The sequence below is a fragment of the Oryctolagus cuniculus genome, chromosome 3, assembly GCF_964237555.1.
Source record: "Oryctolagus cuniculus chromosome 3, mOryCun1.1, whole genome shotgun sequence".
NCBI classification, from domain to species: domain Eukaryota; kingdom Metazoa; phylum Chordata; class Mammalia; order Lagomorpha; family Leporidae; genus Oryctolagus; species Oryctolagus cuniculus.
Genome location: NC_091434.1, coordinates 48,871,328 through 48,890,145, shown reverse-complemented (window position 1 = coordinate 48,890,145; position 18,818 = coordinate 48,871,328). Strand labels below are relative to the sequence as shown.

General features: G+C 43.4%; 1 protein-coding gene across 10 annotated transcripts in view; it reads left to right on the top strand.

Moving 5' to 3' along the window:
- Positions 1–18,056, top strand: part of MYO1B (myosin IB) — a 189,605-nt gene extending 171,549 nt beyond the window's left edge. For all 10 annotated transcript variants that reach the window (XM_070070449.1, XM_008258850.4, XM_070070455.1 and 7 more), the window contains 7 exons: positions 2,211–2,285; positions 3,313–3,447; positions 5,173–5,279; positions 8,715–8,847; positions 9,188–9,340; positions 11,054–11,181; positions 16,770–18,056. In XM_070070449.1, the coding sequence (XP_069926550.1) occupies positions 2,211–2,285; positions 3,313–3,447; positions 5,173–5,279; positions 8,715–8,847; positions 9,188–9,340; positions 11,054–11,181; positions 16,770–16,893 (855 nt within the window). In that variant the 3' untranslated portion in view covers positions 16,894–18,056. The remainder of the gene's footprint in view (positions 1–2,210; positions 2,286–3,312; positions 3,448–5,172; positions 5,280–8,714; positions 8,848–9,187; positions 9,341–11,053; positions 11,182–16,769) is intronic.
- Positions 18,057–18,818: the final 762 nt, after the last annotated feature.

The window sequence follows — 18,818 nt, the reverse complement described above, 5'->3', positions numbered from 1 at the left end:
ACTGTTCACTTTCCAGATGACCTCAACAACTAGGATTGGGCCAGGCCAAAGCCAGGAGCTAGGAGCTTCTTCCAGGTCTCCCACATGGGTACAGGGGCACAATGGCTTGGACCATCCTCTGCTGCTTTCCCAGGCACATTAGCAGGGAGCTGGATCAGAAGTGAAACAGCTAGGACTTGAACAGGTGTCCATATGGGATACTGGTACTGCAGATGGTGGCTTAACCTGCTGCACCACAACTTTTATAGAAGGAAGGAGAGAACAGCATTATGAAAATTTTTATTTTCCATAGTGATTTGTATCATTAATGTGTTTATCTTCAGTTTTCTGGGTTTTGTAACATGTGATTCAAAAATGTTTTTGCATTTGAAATGTATGTTAGCAACTGACAAAGCAAATTCAGTTCGTAAATGAATGTTATTTTAGCAGAAGTTAACTGGGCTTATTCTAAACATAACTTTTCCCCACTTTCCAACAAACAAAAGTATTTTAATATGTTACCATTATCTTTGTTATTAAATAAGACTAAACTTCTTTGAAGTCCAAGAATGTAATAATTTTGTAATTTCTTCTAAAGGAGAATTATGCTAATAGGAGCCAGTTTTTCCCTTTTAAATGATTTGATTTCCTGGTGGAAATGTTTACTGGACCATTTGGGGACTTCTGGCGCCCTAAGGGCCCCCGATTATATGTGCCAACGTGTTGTCAAAGGCTTTTATACATATATATATATGTGTGTGTGTGTGTGTATATGTATATGTATGTATATTTTCCAGGAAAAATGACCTATCCTGTGGAATATAAAAAAACTTGTTGCAATTGTATTATTTCAGTTATAATGAAATTCAACTAAATACATAGGACTTCTAGTATATTTATAAGGACATGTTCTCATATAACCTCACTAAAGTAGCTGTTTTTCTATGCCATTCTCATTTTGAGAGTCAGTAGATACCACTTTTCTTCTCCTTGTCCATCTTCACCCTATGTGTTTGAGATTCATAATGTGAACCCCACAACTCCATGGCTAAGACAGAAATGATAATTTTAACAAGGCTATGAGTAAAAAAGAAATACTGCCTATGAGGTGGAGGGAAATACCTTTAATCCTGCAGATGCCAGATTTGGGGCGCAGACGCCTGCCATTTCAGACGCGGGAAGCAGCAGGGGGTGAGGTGCATTCCGAGCAGTGAGGGCCCTTGTAGTCTGAAGACAAACACAGTTACTCTGCTGCCACCTGGTCCTTGAGTGTAGAAGTCGGGCTTGCTGTTGCTAGATCTTAGGAAATTTTTAAGAGAAACCTGCTGACTGCATCATTATGTGAGATTTTAAAATGCATGCATATAAAACATTCATCTACATACAAACTGAATTTGGTAAGCAAGTTGCTAACTTAGAACCTCTGATGTAGAACTATTTTGAACATGTGCAGTTAAACCCAGAAAACTGGAGATGGAAGGAAATGACATACAATGTCTGAATTATTCAAGCAGGCTAATAGTTTGCTCACTTCCGACTCTCCTATTTTACATCTGGATGATACATCTTTTAAATACAGTCTCAGTCTCAAAATCTGTGTCATTCATTCATTTAGCAGATACCTCATTTAGTTTCTGTTATTTGTTAGACGTTAGTGTGAAGTAAATATGACAGTGTCGCAAGGAAAAAATGGGAACTAAAACTGTAATTTGTTTTAAGTGCTATGATAGCATTAGTATAAAGTTCAGTGGGAGTGGAGAGAAGAGAAAAATTAATGCAATTGGATGGAAGATAATGGTTTAAAAGCTTCTTTTTAGATCCTTATTTTTAGGCACATTCTTCATAACAAGCAAGGCTTTTGGAATCTGCACCAGAGTTCTTCAGACATTTGTTCTGTGCTTGAAAAAAATCCAAAGGAAAATCACTTTATATAATATTTTCCTAAATGTGTTTTAATTTGTGTTGAGTTTGCACCTGTGCCTGTATAAAATGCTTCTTGTCAAATCATCGGGTCTTTAAAACTAAGAGGATTCAAGGCAACATTGCATTCTGGCTTAATGCAGTTTCTTTTTCATTGACTTAAGGTTCAGTGTCTGAACGTGCCCCATTCTTGCCTAGTTCACAAAAGACACTCATACATTTACTTCACGTATTTTTATTTTTAAGGGAGGTGTACCATGTGGTCACCTGCCAGCCCCATGACAACCTCTGTAATCTGCTTCTTTTCCAAGGTACGCAGGGAGTACCGGAAATTCTTCAGAGCCAATGCTGGAAAGAAAATCTATGAGTTTACGCTTCAGAGAATTGTAAGTGGATGCTTCGTGTATACGCTGATGCGCATCATTGCACTAACTGCTTAGCGCGAATTCCATGAAGTGTGACTTCTTAAAAATTGTGACTGATAACGATTGCATCATAGCACCGAGAGTTAGAGACCTTTTTTTGTCAACCCCCTGCAACTCCAGGTAGAACTGTGTCAGAACGAGCTGTTGGCAATGACTGAAATGTTCGTCTTACTTGGCAGAGAGAACTTTAGGGAACGTGAACCCGGTTTAGGTCCTGCGCTATTACACTGATCTGAGCTGTAGCAAGGCAGGGCTGGCCCGCAAGTGAGCGGGTGGAGGAGTGAAGGAGGAGGAGTCTGACAGCTTGTGAGGATGGGTACTGGAGTCGCCTCTCTGCAGACATGTATACAGAGCGCCACTCCTGGACCAACCTGCGCTGCCACCTAGAGAGTTGTTCCTTAGCGTCTGTGAGTCTCATTGCCCCACCTGTGAAATGGGGCGCTGGCGGCACTAACCTCGTAGGGTCGTTGTGAGGATTAACGTGGAGGAAGCGTGTCTCCGTGTCTTACGGTGCCTGTCACACCTGGAAGTGCTCTAGAGTGGCGCTGTGCACTGGAACTTTCCACAGTGATGAAAGTGTTCTGTGACTTTAAGGGACAATCACAGCCCCTGGCCACATACGGGGTTACTGAACGCTTGAAATGTGACTAAGAAACTGGAGTTTAATTTTATTTCCTGTTCATCACTCCAAATTTAAATGTCAATAGCCACATGGGACTAGTGACTGCCTGGTGGACAGTAAAGCCCTGTACGGTTAGCGAGCGTTCATGAGTATCAGTGTTTGTATTCTTCTATTCCTTCACTACTTGGTGGAGCTCAGGTTTTCCCAGGTGGGAAAGTAGAATAGGGACTTCCCAGAGGAGTGTGACAGGCCTAGGACTTGAGACATGCCAGTTAAAGACTGGTTTGTTTGATCCTAGTTTATGTAAAACCAAGTCTTCTCTGGTGTGTTTTCCTTACACAGTATTTTCTGTCAAACCCCACACAGGTGCAAAAATACTTTTTGGAAATGAAAAGCAAGATGCCTTCCTTATCTCCGATAGACAAGAACTGGCCATCAAGACCTTACCTCTTCTTAGATTCTACTCACAAGGAGCTCAAAAGGATTTTCCACTTGTGGAGGGTAAAAAATGTCATGTGTTGTTTATTTTTCTCCAGAGACTTCTTATCCTATGTTTTGAGTGTTTGAGAACTGTTATGTAAAAAATCACATTTTTTTAAAACACGTTCCTCCCTTGCCTGAAAGAGAATGACTTAGGACTTTGGTCTTTTTGAGCCAAACGCTGTTCTAGACTTTCTGTTAGGGAGCCTGCAGCAGCCGAGGAGAACCCGTGCTGTCGCCTGTCGGCGCGGCTGGGGAGGGGAGCACGCAGCCGGCTTCCGTGTCTTTTCATTTCCTGTTCCGGTTGCTTTCACATGCTTTGGTTATGAGTTTGTTTTTCTAAAGGGGAACTTCAAGAGATAGAAGTTTGAGCATCTTCAGATGATGTAGTTTAAATCTTGCAAGCTTATCTGATTTTTTTTTTAATACATGCAAAGATGTGAGCACGCACCTTCTGAGACATGGAAAAAAAAGACTCTGCAGTTCCCAAAAGGCATAATTTTTCGTTGCTGTCTGAAATAATTTCATCTTGCCTGGTAGTTTAGCTCTCTTGATCTTGTATGCACACAGAGTGTGTAATTTAGATAATGCCCAGTGTGGGGCACATGAGTACCTGTGTACGTGCTGTCTGTATTTCAATACTTTAGTTTCTCTGTCGAACGCTAAATAAATACAAGGGTCAAATGTAATAAAATCCTGCCGTGGAAGGGCCTGTACTTGGGAAAGCAATGATCCATGGATACCTCTTCTGGGCAGCTCCTTCCTGGCTGGCAGTGGGGATTTGTTCTGTGGGTGTGACAGTCACACGTGTGTGCAGTGACAGTATCACTGGGTAGTGTGATGAGTGGAGGCAGCAGGTGCCGAGTCTTGGTCCGTAACCAGCTTGACAAGATTCACCGGCACCCGAGTCGTGCACCCTCCTCGTCGAGTCTGGCATAGAAGCGGTTTTCAGAAACAGCTGCAGGATGTGCCCTGCCTCGGCTCCACTTTGGCTCCAGAACTCCACCCTTACCTGCCGTGGGGGTAGGAGATGAGAAAGCTGGTTCTTCTGGAAGGCAGCCACGATGGCATTTCTGCAGGCAGTTACTGGGGTGATTCTCAACCAATTTCTTGGGAGACTCATCTGTCCCTGTCCTGGTCCTCTGGGCCATCCCACCCCCTTCATTGCTGTCCCAGAGCTGGAGTAAGGATTTCCATATTGTAAAAGGGCACCGGGGGGTGTGGAGCCATGCTTCTCTTACTGTAGTCATAGAATAGTTGTGGGTCACAGAACTGGCTTAGTGGATTCCTACTAGCATTTTTTTTTTAATGAACTACAATAGAACAGAAAGTAGCAGAGGGCACAAGTAGAAAGGGTAAGTATTACCTTGTGAAGGTTTTGTGACTGTGTCCGTGAATGCCCTGGGTTGTGAAGTGCAGTGTTTCTGTTGTGAGTCTCTACGGAAGGGTAACGACACTGTAGCTGGGAGGAAACATACTCCTGCCAGGGCCCAGGCCAGCGAGGCCCTGCTATGTGTGGAGGAAGCATCTACGGTTCTGTGCTACAAATAATGGTTTTTGCGGCACTTTCCAAGACCAGCTTTCAAAAACCCACAAAGGAAAAAATGTCTTTGGCCTTTTAAACGAGTGTCCTGGACGCTTTCTCTCTTATTCTTCTTGCTGTTATATTGGCTTGGCATATGGAAGTACAAGTAGTGCTTCATTCATATCAGTAATGTTCTGCTTTTGTCTTCTCCTACCTCACAGTGTAAAAAGTACAGGGACCAATTCACAGACCAGCAGAAACTTATTTATGAAGAGAAACTAGAAGCCAGTGAACTCTTCAAAGACAAGAAGGCTTTATACCCATCCAGGTACTGTGACTGCTTTTCCCATAAAAATCAGTTTTTAAGTTTTGTTCAAATATATGTGTAGGTCTTTCCTGGTAGAGTTTGATTTCAGCATTAGATGAGCAATTTGTAATTTTGTGAATCATTTTATAGTCAGCTGGATATAAATACTCGGGAGCACACAATACAACTTGAGCAGTTGCTTTCCACAGTGTTCTTTAACGTGATGAGACGATGGATGTTACAACATATACTTCATCAGCATTAGCATCAACACTTTACTAAGACTTCAAAAATGAAAATTGTCTCTCTCTCTCTCTCTCACTGTCCACTCTGCCTCTCAAAAAAAATTTTTTTTAAAAAAAGAAAGAAAATTGTGGCACCCATCATCTTGGCACAGAGGGTGAAGACAACTCCTGCAATGCCAGCATCCCATGTCTGTTCCAGTTAAAGTCCCAGCTGCTCCACCTCTGATCCAGCTCCCTGCTAATCCTCCTGGGAAAGCAGCAGGAGGTGGCCCAAGTGCTTGGGCCCCTGCCACCAACATGGGCAACCACCCACATGGAGTTACTTCTGGCTTCGGCCTGGACCAGCCCAGCCATTGCAGCCATTTGAGCTGTGACTTAGCAGATAGAAGATCTCATATGCACACTCTGTCACTTTGCCTTTTGAATAAATAAATCTTAAAAAAAAAAAAGTGTATAGGCTAATGAAGTACATTTGCATTGTAAATTTGTTTGTAGTTTTCAAATTTTTCCATTTTGCCTACTTTAACAGCCAGGTCAGAAACTCACTTGTAAGGCCAGCGTGGTACTTGGTGATGGTTGCTCCAGCACCGATCCATGGTGTCCTCTAGTCTACTGACGCTCCAGGGCTGATTCCAGTGCCCGAGCAGCAAGCTCAGTGTCTGTTACAGACACCAGCTACCCTGAAAAAGAAGGAACACCATTGGCAGGCTTAACCAGTGAAGTCCTTGCTAATGACTTCTAACCTGAATATTCTTAAAGATTCATTTATTTTGAAAGAGTTAGGGAGAGAGAGAGATGGGAAGATTTCCCATCTGCAGGTTCATTCCCCAGATGGCTGCAATGGCTGGAGCTGAGCCAACTTGAAGCCAGGAGCCAGGAGCTTCCTTCAGGTCTCCCATGTGGGTACAGGGGCCCAAGCACTTGGGCCATCTACCAGAGTCTCCCCAGGCCATAGCAGAGAGCTGGATCAGAAGAGGTGCAGCCAGCGCCCATGTAGGATGCTGGCACCACAGGCAGAGGCTTAACCCACTACACCATAGCACCTGCCCAAGCCCTCTTCCTTTTTTAAAAAGATTAAATGTACCTGAGTGGCCAGGCGCATTGGGTTTAAATATTTTAAATTACACTGCTTTCTTGGTAGCTGGTTTGGCAACTGGAGGTGGTATATACTCCCTTAAGTCAGGTACAAGACTAAATCCAAAACTGTCCAAAGTGCCTGCTACTAATACAGGAAAACTGTCTGTGTGCTTTCTTCAGCAGCTAGTTTTATTCAGCTTTTCTTTATATATCTTTAAACTCAAGAGTAACCTTAATGAATCTTCTCTGTAAATGCCTTCAGAAGCTAGTCTGCAAGATACATTTTTGAAGCAGGCTCTTAGCACTTTTTATTATTAAAAACACATTTGAATATGAGCAACAACAACAACAAAAATTCACTTGAAGCCAAGTCCTTTTTGGGTAGTTTGATCGGTTCTTAGGCGTGGTGGCACGCTCGCCCCACAGCAGTGACAGCAGGGGAATAATTGCCCTCCCACCACTCCGAAATGGCAGCCCTTATGGGAGTCAGCCTTTTATATCCTGGGAACTGTGAAACGCTGACCACCTACATGGATTTTTCTTCCCCAGTTCTCTGCCCACAACATCAGCATTTAAAGTTGTCTTTGGCAGTTGCCAGAACCAAATAGCTTAAAATGAAGCAGCAGTGTGTGTGTGTGTATGTGCGTGCGCACGCGTGTACGCTCACCCCTGCTGAATTTCAGAGGGTAGTGTGTGTGTTGGGGGCAGAGGGCAGTGTGTGTATGTTGGATAGAGGATAGTGTTTGTGTGCATGCATGTGTTGGGGCACAGGGGGTTGTGTGTGTGTGTGTGTTGGACAGAGGGTAGTGTTTGTGTGTATGCACATGCTGGGGGACAGAGGGTGGTGTGTGTGTGTGTGTGTGTTGGGGGATAGAGGGTCGTGTTTGTGTGTGTGCACGTGCTGGGGGACAGAGGGTAGCGTGCATGTGTGTATGTGTGTTGGACAGAAGGTAGTGTTTGTGTATGTGTGTATGCACATGCTGGGGGACAGAGGGTAGTGTGTGTGTGTTGGGGAAAAGAGGGTCGTGTTTGTGTGTGTGTGTGTGTGTGTGTTGGGGGATAGAGGGTCATGTTTGTGTGTGTGCACATGCTGGGGGACAGAAAGTAGCATGTGTGTTGGGGGATAGAGGGTAGTGTTTGTGTATGTGTGTATGCACATGCTGGGGGACAGAGGATAGTGTGTGTGTGTTGGGGGATAGAGGGTCGTGTTTGTGTGTGTGTGTGTGTGTGTGTGCGCACATGCTGGGGGACAGAGGGTAGCATGTGTGTTGGGGGTAGAGGGTCATGTGTGTGTGTGTGTGTGTGTGCACGTGCTGGGGGACAGAGGGTAGCACGTGTGTGTATGTGTGTTGGGGGACAAAAGGTGGTGCTGTGTTTGGTTTGGGTGTCTGAGAAGCTGCCCTGGGAGAGTCGCCCTGTAAGTGTTTAGGAAAATCGGCACCGTACACACATGTGCAGGGTTATGCCTCTAGGGAACAGTGCTCTACTTGAAAGCAATCTGCCGTGGGTCTGAATATTTGCCTTGGCCACCCACGCCCCTGAAGCATCTCCCAGGGGGAGAGGCCTGCTGCTGCTTGTGGACGCACATGTCATTTTAACTGCTCTCTAGTTTGCTTCTAAAGTGATTGTCCTGGGTTTAGTCTTCCACAAAAGCTGTTGATTACCTTATTCCCTGTCAGAAAATGAGGCTTTTCTTTGGTGTGTATGATGGTGATGATCTCAGCTCTTTTTTTTCATTGCCAAATATTCCTTAAAGGCATCAGGAAGTCCTTCGTGGGAAGCTGCTAACTTCATACTAACAGATTAGAAGAAATGACCCTTGCCTTCCCGGGAGACCGCTCACTAGATCTTGCAGTCTTTCTTAGAGTCCATTCCATCTGAATTATTCCCTGTGAGACGATGGCTGTCAGTCTCCTACCTACCTAATGCTGTGATCACATCAGAAGCATACCTGAAAGTTTTAAGGTTTCATTTCAAACTTAAATTTTGAGACGTGCAGGTGAAATATATAAAATAATTTGAGAACTTTTTTGAAGTTGTCTGCTACTCCTTAGAACCAACTGTCTTGTTCCTTTTTCTAGTTATTTCCATTTGAAACCGTTTCTAATGGGCAGGGATTTTTTTTTCCCTTTAGTGTTGGGCAACCATTCCAAGGGGCTTACCTAGAAATCAACAAGAACCCCAAGTATAAGAAACTCAAGGATGCCATTGAAGAAAAGATCATCATTGCTGAAGTTGTGAACAAAATCAATCGTGCTAATGGGAAGGTAAAAATGCTAGGCCTGAAGACTGACAAGTCTTTATCCGTTGGAACAGTCATCCTTAGGTTTCTGAATGTTGAAATTTCCATTTCATGTTCTCAGTGGCGTTCACTGCGAAGGGGACGGCGCCCCTCTACCGTTAAGCATAGGTGGAATTCTGCATGTTGGCGGAAGTGTTTTTGAATTAAAATAAACTATCTATGTTCTCACCTTACATAGATATACTTGCTGAAAGATACCAGAATAAAATGTACTCTTCTGCAGATAACTAATGCTTTCAACTCATGGACCATTTGGGTTTTTATTTATTTATTTTTTTTAATCATCCATTTTTGTTTCTCTTTAGAGCACATCCCGGATTTTCCTCTTAACGAATAATAATCTCCTGCTTGCTGATCAAAAGTCTGGACAAATCAAGTCAGAGGTTCCCCTGGTGGATGTGACCAAGGTATCCATGAGCTCACAAAACGATGGCTTCTTCGCCGTCCACCTCAAAGAGGTAAAGACTAATGACGTCACTGAAAGATTTCTGCATTTGTGCAGTCTCTTGGCCATTGGTGTAAAAATGTCCACGTCTGACTAATCCTATTGCCTGTAGTCTCCCTCGCTGCTCTGCGGAGTGTGGCCATATCCACCCCTATGTGAAAATCTCAAGCTTGGCTCCTCAGTGACAGAGCAGGATAATCACTTCTGTACTTTTCATTTCAAATAGCAACGTGTTCTAAACTGTGCTTCCCTCTGTTTCCTCTGTATGCCAACTTAGCAAGTGTCTTCCGGTTCTTCTTACTGTGGGTGGGGGAAGTGGTTATTAAGGATACAACTAGAACATCTACCTAATGATGTCAACCTGAGATTTTCTTTCTTTTCTCTTTTCTTTCGTTTTGTTTTTTTCTTTTCTTTCCTTTTCTTCTTTTTCTTCCTTCTCTCTCTTTCCTCTTTTTTTTTTTTTTTTTTTAAAGATCTATGTTTTTAGCTGAACCAGGACCTCCTGGCTTGAAGGAAGAGTTTAAATGTAGTTATTAACTTTTCCAGGACTGTGGTAGAGTCCTCTTTCTTGTACCTACTGAGTTTTTCCCATCCTTCAAATGGGAATTAGACCTACTTTAAAGCATTTGTTGGTCAGGATTAAATGAGACACTGTACATAAAATGCTTAGCACAGTGCCTGTTGCATAACATAGCCACTGAATAAACAAATGTTAGCAAATATTAAATTTAGGGACATGCATCTAGCCAGAGCACAAAACTCCCACAAGCTTACTCAGCGTGTTTTCCCCACTGTGAATCTTTTTATTTTTCCATTTTTTAAGATTACAGAGAGAAAAAATCTTTCCTCTGGTTCACTCCCCAGATGGCTGCAACAGCCAGTGCTGGGCCAGGCCAAAGCCAGGCACCAGGAGCTTCTTCCAGGTCTCCACTATGGGTGGCAGGGGCCTAAGTGCTTGGGCCACCTTCTCCTGTTTTTCCCAGACCATTAGGAGGGAGCTAGATCAGAAGTGGAGCAGCATGGACTTGAACCAGTGACCATATGGGATGCTGGCATCACAGGCAGCAGCTTCACCCACTATGCCATAACACTGTCCCCCTCCCCCGCTGTGAATCTTAACTAAAGGGGGCAGGCATATTAAGTAGTAGGACTGTGTTTCTTACCCTCAGTTACCCATTACACTTTGCAAGGTGCTGATGTTCAGGCCATATTCACAGGCCAGTGAAATTAGAATTGCGTGGAGTGGGGCGCAGTGTCGTATTTTTTGAAAGCTTCCCTAGATGGTTCCCTTGTGTAGCCAGGGTTGACAGCGACTGCTCTAGAATACTTGTTGGGAATGTTGTTACATATATTTCAGCCAAATCACTGAGGAGTGTTTTCGGCAGCTTTTTCCAGAATGAGTTATAGGTCAGCCCCGTCCCCCAGGGACCTCACTGTGGACTCGTGTCCAGGGGCCTGTGGTATACCCTCATGTCTGCTTTCCTAACAGGCTCCCCGGCCACACGGATGGTGCTGCCAGTCCACAGGCCTGCTCTAGGTGGCAGGTGGATGACAGGTGACTTGCTGAAGTGCCCTGAGCAAGTTGGAGGACATTTCACTTCTGTCCTGACGGTTTACTTGGATGCAGTGTTTAAGGAGACTGTAATGCATTTTCAGCAGAGCCCGTGAACACCTCCCGCCCACGGTCTTTACTTCAGGCACTCTGACCCCTTGTTTGTCCTTGCAGGGCTCAGAGGCAGCCAGTAAAGGGGACTTCCTCTTCAGCAGCGATCACCTGATTGAAATGGCCACCAAGCTCTACCGTACGACTCTCAGCCAAACCAAACAGAAGCTCAATATTGAAATCTCCGATGAGTACGTTCATGTTGTCTGAATGCTCCTTTTCACTTCTGGCTTTGTTGTTCGAGCTCAGCTCTCTGATCTCATTCATTCATACTTGTTAAATACCCAGTGTGAGTCTGTTCTAGAGGGGGGATGGGCAGGGATGACGCTGACCAAGTACCTGAGATCGATGTGCACAAACGAGACAGTTAATAGGTGACGTGATTTGGGCTGGGAACCAAGTGTTTGCAGAGAAAAACAGCAAATTCAGGGTCAAAAATTGCTGTTTTTGTTAGGGAGGTGGGGAGTTGTTTTTCAGGCAGCGAGAGACTGGAATCAAACAGTGGAGCAAGGCAGGTGTAGCTATCCAGGAAGACACCTTCCAGAGAGACAGCAGGTGCAGCAGCCCCGAGACAGAAGCGAACTTTGTGGCAGAGAGGGATGTTCTGTAGAAGACCCTGGAGAGAGAGGCGGGTCCTGGGCTTGTGCGCTTGGCAACTGAACCGAGGGGTTGAAGTTTTGTTGAGAATGATGGAAAGCCATTACGGATTTTGAACGTGATCCGATTTCTGTTCTTAAATTCTTAAGAATGTTAGGAGGTCTGACTGTCTGCGGTAGGGACGACGCAGCTGAAGCTGCAGTGCGAGTGGCAGGTAGTGAGAAGAGGTTAGATTTGAAAGAAAGTAAGAGGACTTATTAAACAGATTGCGTGTTCGTTTAGGGGCCTGAGCCCAAACTGCAGTGGTTCCAACTTAAGGAAGGGGGCTTGTGGATGAGGTTGAGAGTTCTGTTAAGGTTAGCGTTGAGCTGACCTTTTTTTCCCCCACATACAATCAACTGGAGTTACAGACTAAGCATTGCATGTTGACAAGAGTTCATTAGGATGCTAAGACTAATATAAGCTAGAAATTTGCTTTTTCTTATTTCACACTAGGTTCTAACTATAGAAGGTAACATTGTATCTCTTAAATCTATTGCTACAAGTGGCTTGAATGAATTTGAGGGCTTGTATTGACTGGTATTTAATAGATGACTCTTCAATGGACAGTTCAGCACTGACCTCTGTACTTTCTTACATCTGTAGTGAAAATTTGGCATAGCCAGAATGCTCAAGAAATTATTTTCTCATTAAGCATTTTCCAGGTGCTTCTATCTCAACTCCTCCTCCAATTCTTTTTTTTTTTTTTTTAAGATTTATTTATTTTGAAAGTCAGAGTTACAGAGAGAGGAGAGGCAGAGAGAGAGAGAAGTCTTCCATCTGATGGTTCACTCCCCAGATGGCCACAGTGGCTGGAGCTGCACCAATCCAAAGCCAGAAGACAGGAGCTTCTTCCAGGTCTCCAATGTGGGTGCAGGAGCCCAAGGACTTGGGCCATCCTCTACTGCTTTCCCAGGCCATAGCAGAGAGCTGGATCGGAAGAGGAGCAGCCGGGACTAGAACCAGTGCCCATGTGGGATGCCGGCGCTTCAGGCCAGGGCGTTAACCCGCTGCACCACAGCGCTGGCCCCCTCCAAGTCTTTTAAAAGTACATTTGTACCCATTTCTGTCCCCCTCTCTGTCAAGGTCTCTTGGCTGTGGTAGGGTTTCTGGTGCCCAAGGGGCTTCCTCACTTCTTGTTGAACGCTCAGGATGCTGTTGAGATTGGGTGGGAGACTGGGCTGTATGTATACTTTGAGAGTTACTCTTTGGACCAAGTTACTACTTTCTTATAAAAAATAACAGGAAAAAGAATAATGGCGAGCTGTGTTCCAGTTCATTAAGGTTGACCCTGTCGGGGCTGGGAGCTTTAATCTGCCTTTGCTGGAAGTTTGTCATGATTTGGGATGCGGGGCTTCAGGGGAAGATCACCTGTGTCGCAGGTGGCGGCACCCTTTGGCACGTGGATGAGGCAGCACTCGCTCACAGGAGGTTCCCTGCGTTAACAGGGTCGTCTTTTTAGACAAAGCAATCGCATTTAAATGCAGATCCCAAAGGAGGGCCACTTTTAAGCATTTCACGGGGTGTTGTGCTGAGAATATTGCCTGGCAGGATGTTGGTGACCCTGTGCTATGGGGACTGCGTCTGTCTTTCCCACAGCCCTTATCAGAGCCTTGGGAATTAGACTCTCCTGAGGGGTTGTGGTGGGTAGCGTGGGCCGTGTCACCCAATTGTGGTCCGCTGCAGAACCCATGCAGTGGCTCCCACAGCCTGTGTCTGGAGGCACATGAGTCAAGAAATAGCTTGGGATTATTCTGCCTCCGGACGGCAGGGACCCCATGCCCTCCCAGAGCGGCATGTGGCATTACAGATGCTAAGCTTTCGGTAAGCATAGTTGTCTCAGTGTAGATTTACAGTGTGGCCATGTAAGGAAAACATATATCTGATACCAGGATCGCACCTTTCCTCCTCCAGTTCCTAATTATTGGTTGGTCTATAAAATAAAATAAATTGAGGACACTTCCTGGCACCCATGGGTCCCCTTTTGCAGCCCAGGGAGTGTGGAGAGTGAGTTTCCAGTGCAGCCGCTGCTGTGTAGCCCCAGGAACTCAGCGTCGGGCATTGTAAACCTCCTTAGGAAGTGTTGTAAGTGCAGTAGAGCTGTCAGAAGGCACGAGCCGGGCTGTCTGTGCTGGTAGTTGAGTTCCCAGTGCCTTTGCTCCCCTTGCTTGGCAGCTGTGTAGAACCAATGTGGTCAACCCCCTGTAGTTCTGTGACTGCATCCTTTTCAGAAGTAGGTGGGTAGCAAGCCCCGTTTCTCTAGTCATTACGGGTAAACTGGCTGTCAGTTTTTAGGAAGAGAGTTCAAGTCCTGTTTGCTTCTTAGTGTAGATGTGAGAATTGAATTCATTGACAGACACAACTGCCTTGGACCTGCCGGTCCTTACCTTCCTGAACTATTCCGTCTATCAATGGACTGCACTTTAAGAACGGTCTGCAAGATGGGTATTGTTTCTCCAGATGAAGTCCCTGATAACAATCAAAGTTAAAGTGAATTTGTTCTATTAGACATTTTAAATATACCACAGTACTTCAAAAACTGTGGAAAAAGTTAAAATCTTGATACAATTTGAAATCCTTGCATATGTTGGGTCTTCAAAAAGTTCATGAGAAATGAATATTATGCAAACACTGCATGTACAAGCTACTTCAGAAGGTTCATGGAAAACAGAAGTTTAACATAAAACCTTGGAAACCCATGCATGTTTTTGTCATAATATGCCCTTTCTAGGAACTTTCTGAAGATCCCTGATATATGTATCATTAATTAATTTTCATAATTTCTGTGTATATTTTAAGTCTAAAGAACTGACCCATATTTTACCTTAAAATTCTGATATTAATGCTATGAAAAAAATACGTTGCATTTATTGTTTGCTGGAGAATGATTTTCAGTTTTTCATGAAATGGAGATAAATAGTGGTTCTCTCTTTAGAATTAAGACTGAGTTCATCTGTGTAAATGACCACGAATAGCATGTACCTGGCAGACGCTCCGTGCATTTTAGCTACTGTTATTTCTAGTGTGAATCTTGATTGGGAGTTACGAACATGAAGAGAATGTCTGTCAAAGTTATTGGGGGAAAAGAAGTTCCTATACATTTCATAGGCTACACTTTGGAAATTAAAATACAAACTTTTATTTTTTAAAAAAGGTATATTTAGTTATTTGAAAGGCAGAGTTACAGGGAGAGGGAGAGACAGCGAGATCTTGAATCCACTGGTTCACTCCCCAAGTGGCCACAGTGGTTGCAGGAGCCAGGCACTTTATCTAGTGTCCAGTGTGGGTGCCTGGGGTCTAAGCAGTTGGAGCATCTTCTGCTTTCCCAGGCACATTAGCAGGGAGCTGGATCGGAAGTGAAGCAGCTGGGACTTGAACTAGAGCAAATATGGGATGTCGTCAGAGGCGGCTTAACCTGCTGTGCCACACTGCCTGTCGCAAAGTGTTGGATTCTTAAAGTTTTAATTTACATTAAGATTGCATTTTTAAATTTTTATATATTTTTTATTTTGTGGCACACAGATACCAGTATCTGTGCTGGAAATATATCTCAGATAGATGAATTTGGAACTATAGCTGGCTTTTTTTCCAGTGTTTTCAAGTTGAAAAGAAGCAACCAATTTAAAAGGTCTTAATACTATCTTTTCAAAACAACAGATGAATTAGAGCCTTCTGTGTCACTCCAGTAAATAATGGTTGCAAAGCCTGGCTTCTTGAAACTGAGTGGAAGTGTAGGGAGCAGAGCTGCTTAGACCCTTGCCATGGCTGTGGGGGTCGGCGAGTGAGTGATCAGTCTCATGCTTGGTAGGTTTGACTCACATAATAATGTGCCCCTGACTCAGGAAACCATTCCCTGAGAAACATGGAAAATACCTAACAATGCACTGTGCACTGCTGATGAGCTAGGAGATGCTTTTGTAGATGTACTCTGGTAGGTTTTTAAAACTTTTTATCCTTTTTAACTATTTGTGGCCGGCGCTGCGGCTCACTAGGCTAATCCTCCTCCTACAGTGCTGGCACACTGGGTTCTAGTCCTGGTCGGGGCACCGGATTCTGTCCTGGTTGCCCCTCTTCCAGCCCAGCTCTCTGCTGCGGCCCCGGAGTGCAGTGGAGGATGGCCCAAGTGCTTGGGCCCTGCACCCGCATGAGACACCAGGAAGAAGCACCTGGCTCCTGGCTTCGGATTGGCACAGCACGCCGGCGGCAACACCCGGCCATAGCGGCCACTTGGGGGATGAACCAACGGAAAAAAGTAGACCTTTCTGTCTGTCTCTAACTCTGCCTGTCCAAAAAAAAAATTATTTGTAATGAATATTAAAAATAAACTCAAACACGATTTTATCATTATGAGTAGTATTCTCTAGGGTACGGTTATTCTGAAATAATTTTAAGATTTATTTATTTGAAGGCAGAGTTAGATCTTCTGTCTGCTGGTTCACTCCCTAGATGGCTACATTGGTCCAACACTGACTCAGGCTGAAGCCAGGAGCTTCTTCCAGGTCTCATTTGGGTGCAGGGGCTCAAGGACTTGGACCATCTCCTACTGCTTTCCCAGACCATAGCAGAGAGCTGGATTGGAAGTGGAGCAGCCAGGACACAAACCGGTGTCCACATGGGATGCTGGCATTGCAAGTGGCAGCTTTACCTACTACACCACAATGCCAGCTCCTATTCTGAAATAATTTAAGATAGAACTATTATCCGAGTGTGCAAGAGTGATAAAAATTGTGTAGGGAGCATGTAAGTACCTGGTGTTTGCAAAGGATCTCTAGACTTCTTCCTTCTTTGAAATTCATTTCATTTTCTTAGTGTATGGATAATAGCACTCCTCCCTCAATTTGTTTTCGCCATGCAAAAGAGGACAAAAATGGAGCCATATATGTTGGCCTTTCCATTTGAAACATGAAAATACTTGGTCTCAGCCTCCCTTAAGGGAATATGATGAGTTAATGGACTTCCGCTTACTCGGGGCTGAATGGTGACTGCTAGAGGTGAAGCCAAGGAATATTTCTGTGTAAGTGTTACTCCTTCGCATTAGCACTTGTCAGGATCAGTATCCATTCATCTACAAAAGCTGGTGTTTCTGTAATCATCAGCTGTTTTTGTGTGTACTTTTCAATTTGTTTCATTCTTTTTCCCCTAGGTTCCTTGTACAATTCAGACAAGACAAAGTATGTGTGAAGTTTATTCAGGGTAGCCAGAAGAATGGGAGTGTCCCTACGTGCAAGCGAAAAAACAACCGTCTCCTTGAAGTCGCTGTCCCCTAACTGGTGCCGCCTCTGTGGTTTTACGGACTTGTGTCTTTGTAATAGTGCAATTTGGTTTTGTTTTTGTTTGGGGTTCATTGTATGTTTGAGTCGCCAAAGGCCAACTGTTAGAGTCCTTTGGCAAAATAAAAATATTTGACTAATCAATTTTTATTATTGAAATAGTTTTAACCCTTCAAGTATACGTTCTGTCCTGGGACAAGATCATAGAAACTAACAATGTATTTCCATGTCCTATGTGTTCCTTGTTTAGTTACCATGTTAGGTCTGTGTACCTAAAATCAACATATTACCCATACATCATTAATACGTATAAGTATAGGAAGTGGTCTTAAAAACAGTGTATTCTTTCATCCAATATTTATTGAATGCCTGCGGCGTGCTAGGCACTGTGCTAGATGGTATGAAAACTTTGAGAATCTTTATTTTTAGGGCCATCGCATTGGGACTGGTTTGTGCTGGTTTAATGATGGCTAAGGTTTGAAAATGTTGAGACCAAAACAATAACTGTTATGGGTGGGCAGCATCCTTAGGAACCCTGTGGCCGGATCTTTAACAATACATGCTTAGAGAGGACTGGGTCTAGGGAGGAGGAGGAATATGTGACTAGGTGTGAAACCACTCTACGTGTTTTCTCTTTGCAAAAAAGAAAACTGACATTTGAACAGGACTTTTTACCTGTAACAGTAGAAAATAGAAGTCCTCCTTATTTTAGAAAAAGTGACAGAAGCTGGACTCAGTAAGATTATATATTCCCGTGTATGGAAAAGATCTGTGATCCTAGATGTGATAGTACCTGCAGTGTTCTCCAAATTTGAGTATAGGCTTTAAACAGCTAACACAGTGAATGGCTAAAAGCCGTTCAGATAATGGCAAGCATTCTGTATGATGTGCAATAAAACATCCAAGATCTTTTTGAAAATTTTATTTATAATATACATTTTTGTATGAGAGAGGTGATTGGTACAGGGTGCATTCTTTAGTCAAGGATTAAAATTAAGTTTGTGTTAATTTGCAGGACTTTTTTTCCTTCAAATTTCTAATAAGGATTCATTTTGGAAACTACATTTTAAACTTTGGGATCAAATTGTTTCTTATTTGGGAAGATAATGTACATACGTTGACATGATGTTAAATAATAAAATCGTTCTAATTTGGTGCCATTTGCTGGATCAAAACTGTATTTTTATATTTAAAGCTGTGTCATTGCATTTGTCTGCTGGGTTTCACATTCAAAACATATGTTCTCTGTGTAATTGAATTTCACTTATCTTTTATAAACCAGAAACATTCATTGAAAATATTCTGGGAATTTTGATTTTGTACCTAAAAATATTGTTCTCATAAAGAAATTCTTAGCAGTCTTTGTGCTTATTGGTACAAGTAGAAGATATAATTTCATTCTTTTCCACCCAAATGCCTAGCATGGTAGAGGGATAGTTCCTGGTATAGGTGAGTAGAAATTTTGTACTGAAGGAGTTTTGGAATATTTTTTAAAATATAGAATGCATTCATGTTTTCCAACATAAAGATATACAGCACAAATTCCCCATCCCATCAGGCCCTACCAGTCCCTCCATTAACCAAGAAAAAGCTAGCCATTATTCTTATTTGCTTTTGCATTATTGTATGTGTGTGCACACAAGACGAAACAAAACATTGGTTCTTGTCTCCACCTGCTTTAACAGACAAAAGCTAGGAAGTATATTAGACATTTTTCTCTACCTTGCCTTTTTCACTTGCAGACTAGCATGAAGAGCTGCTGGTTCCTTTTACAGTGGTGTGGTTTTCCCATGTGTGGATGTGCTGTGATGTATTTATCCAGTCCCTAACTTGTCATCATTGAGGTGTTTCCTACATGGAAGGCCAGGGTAGAGAGGAGAAAACCAAATATTTTATTTGAAAATTGTTCATGGCAATGGTTA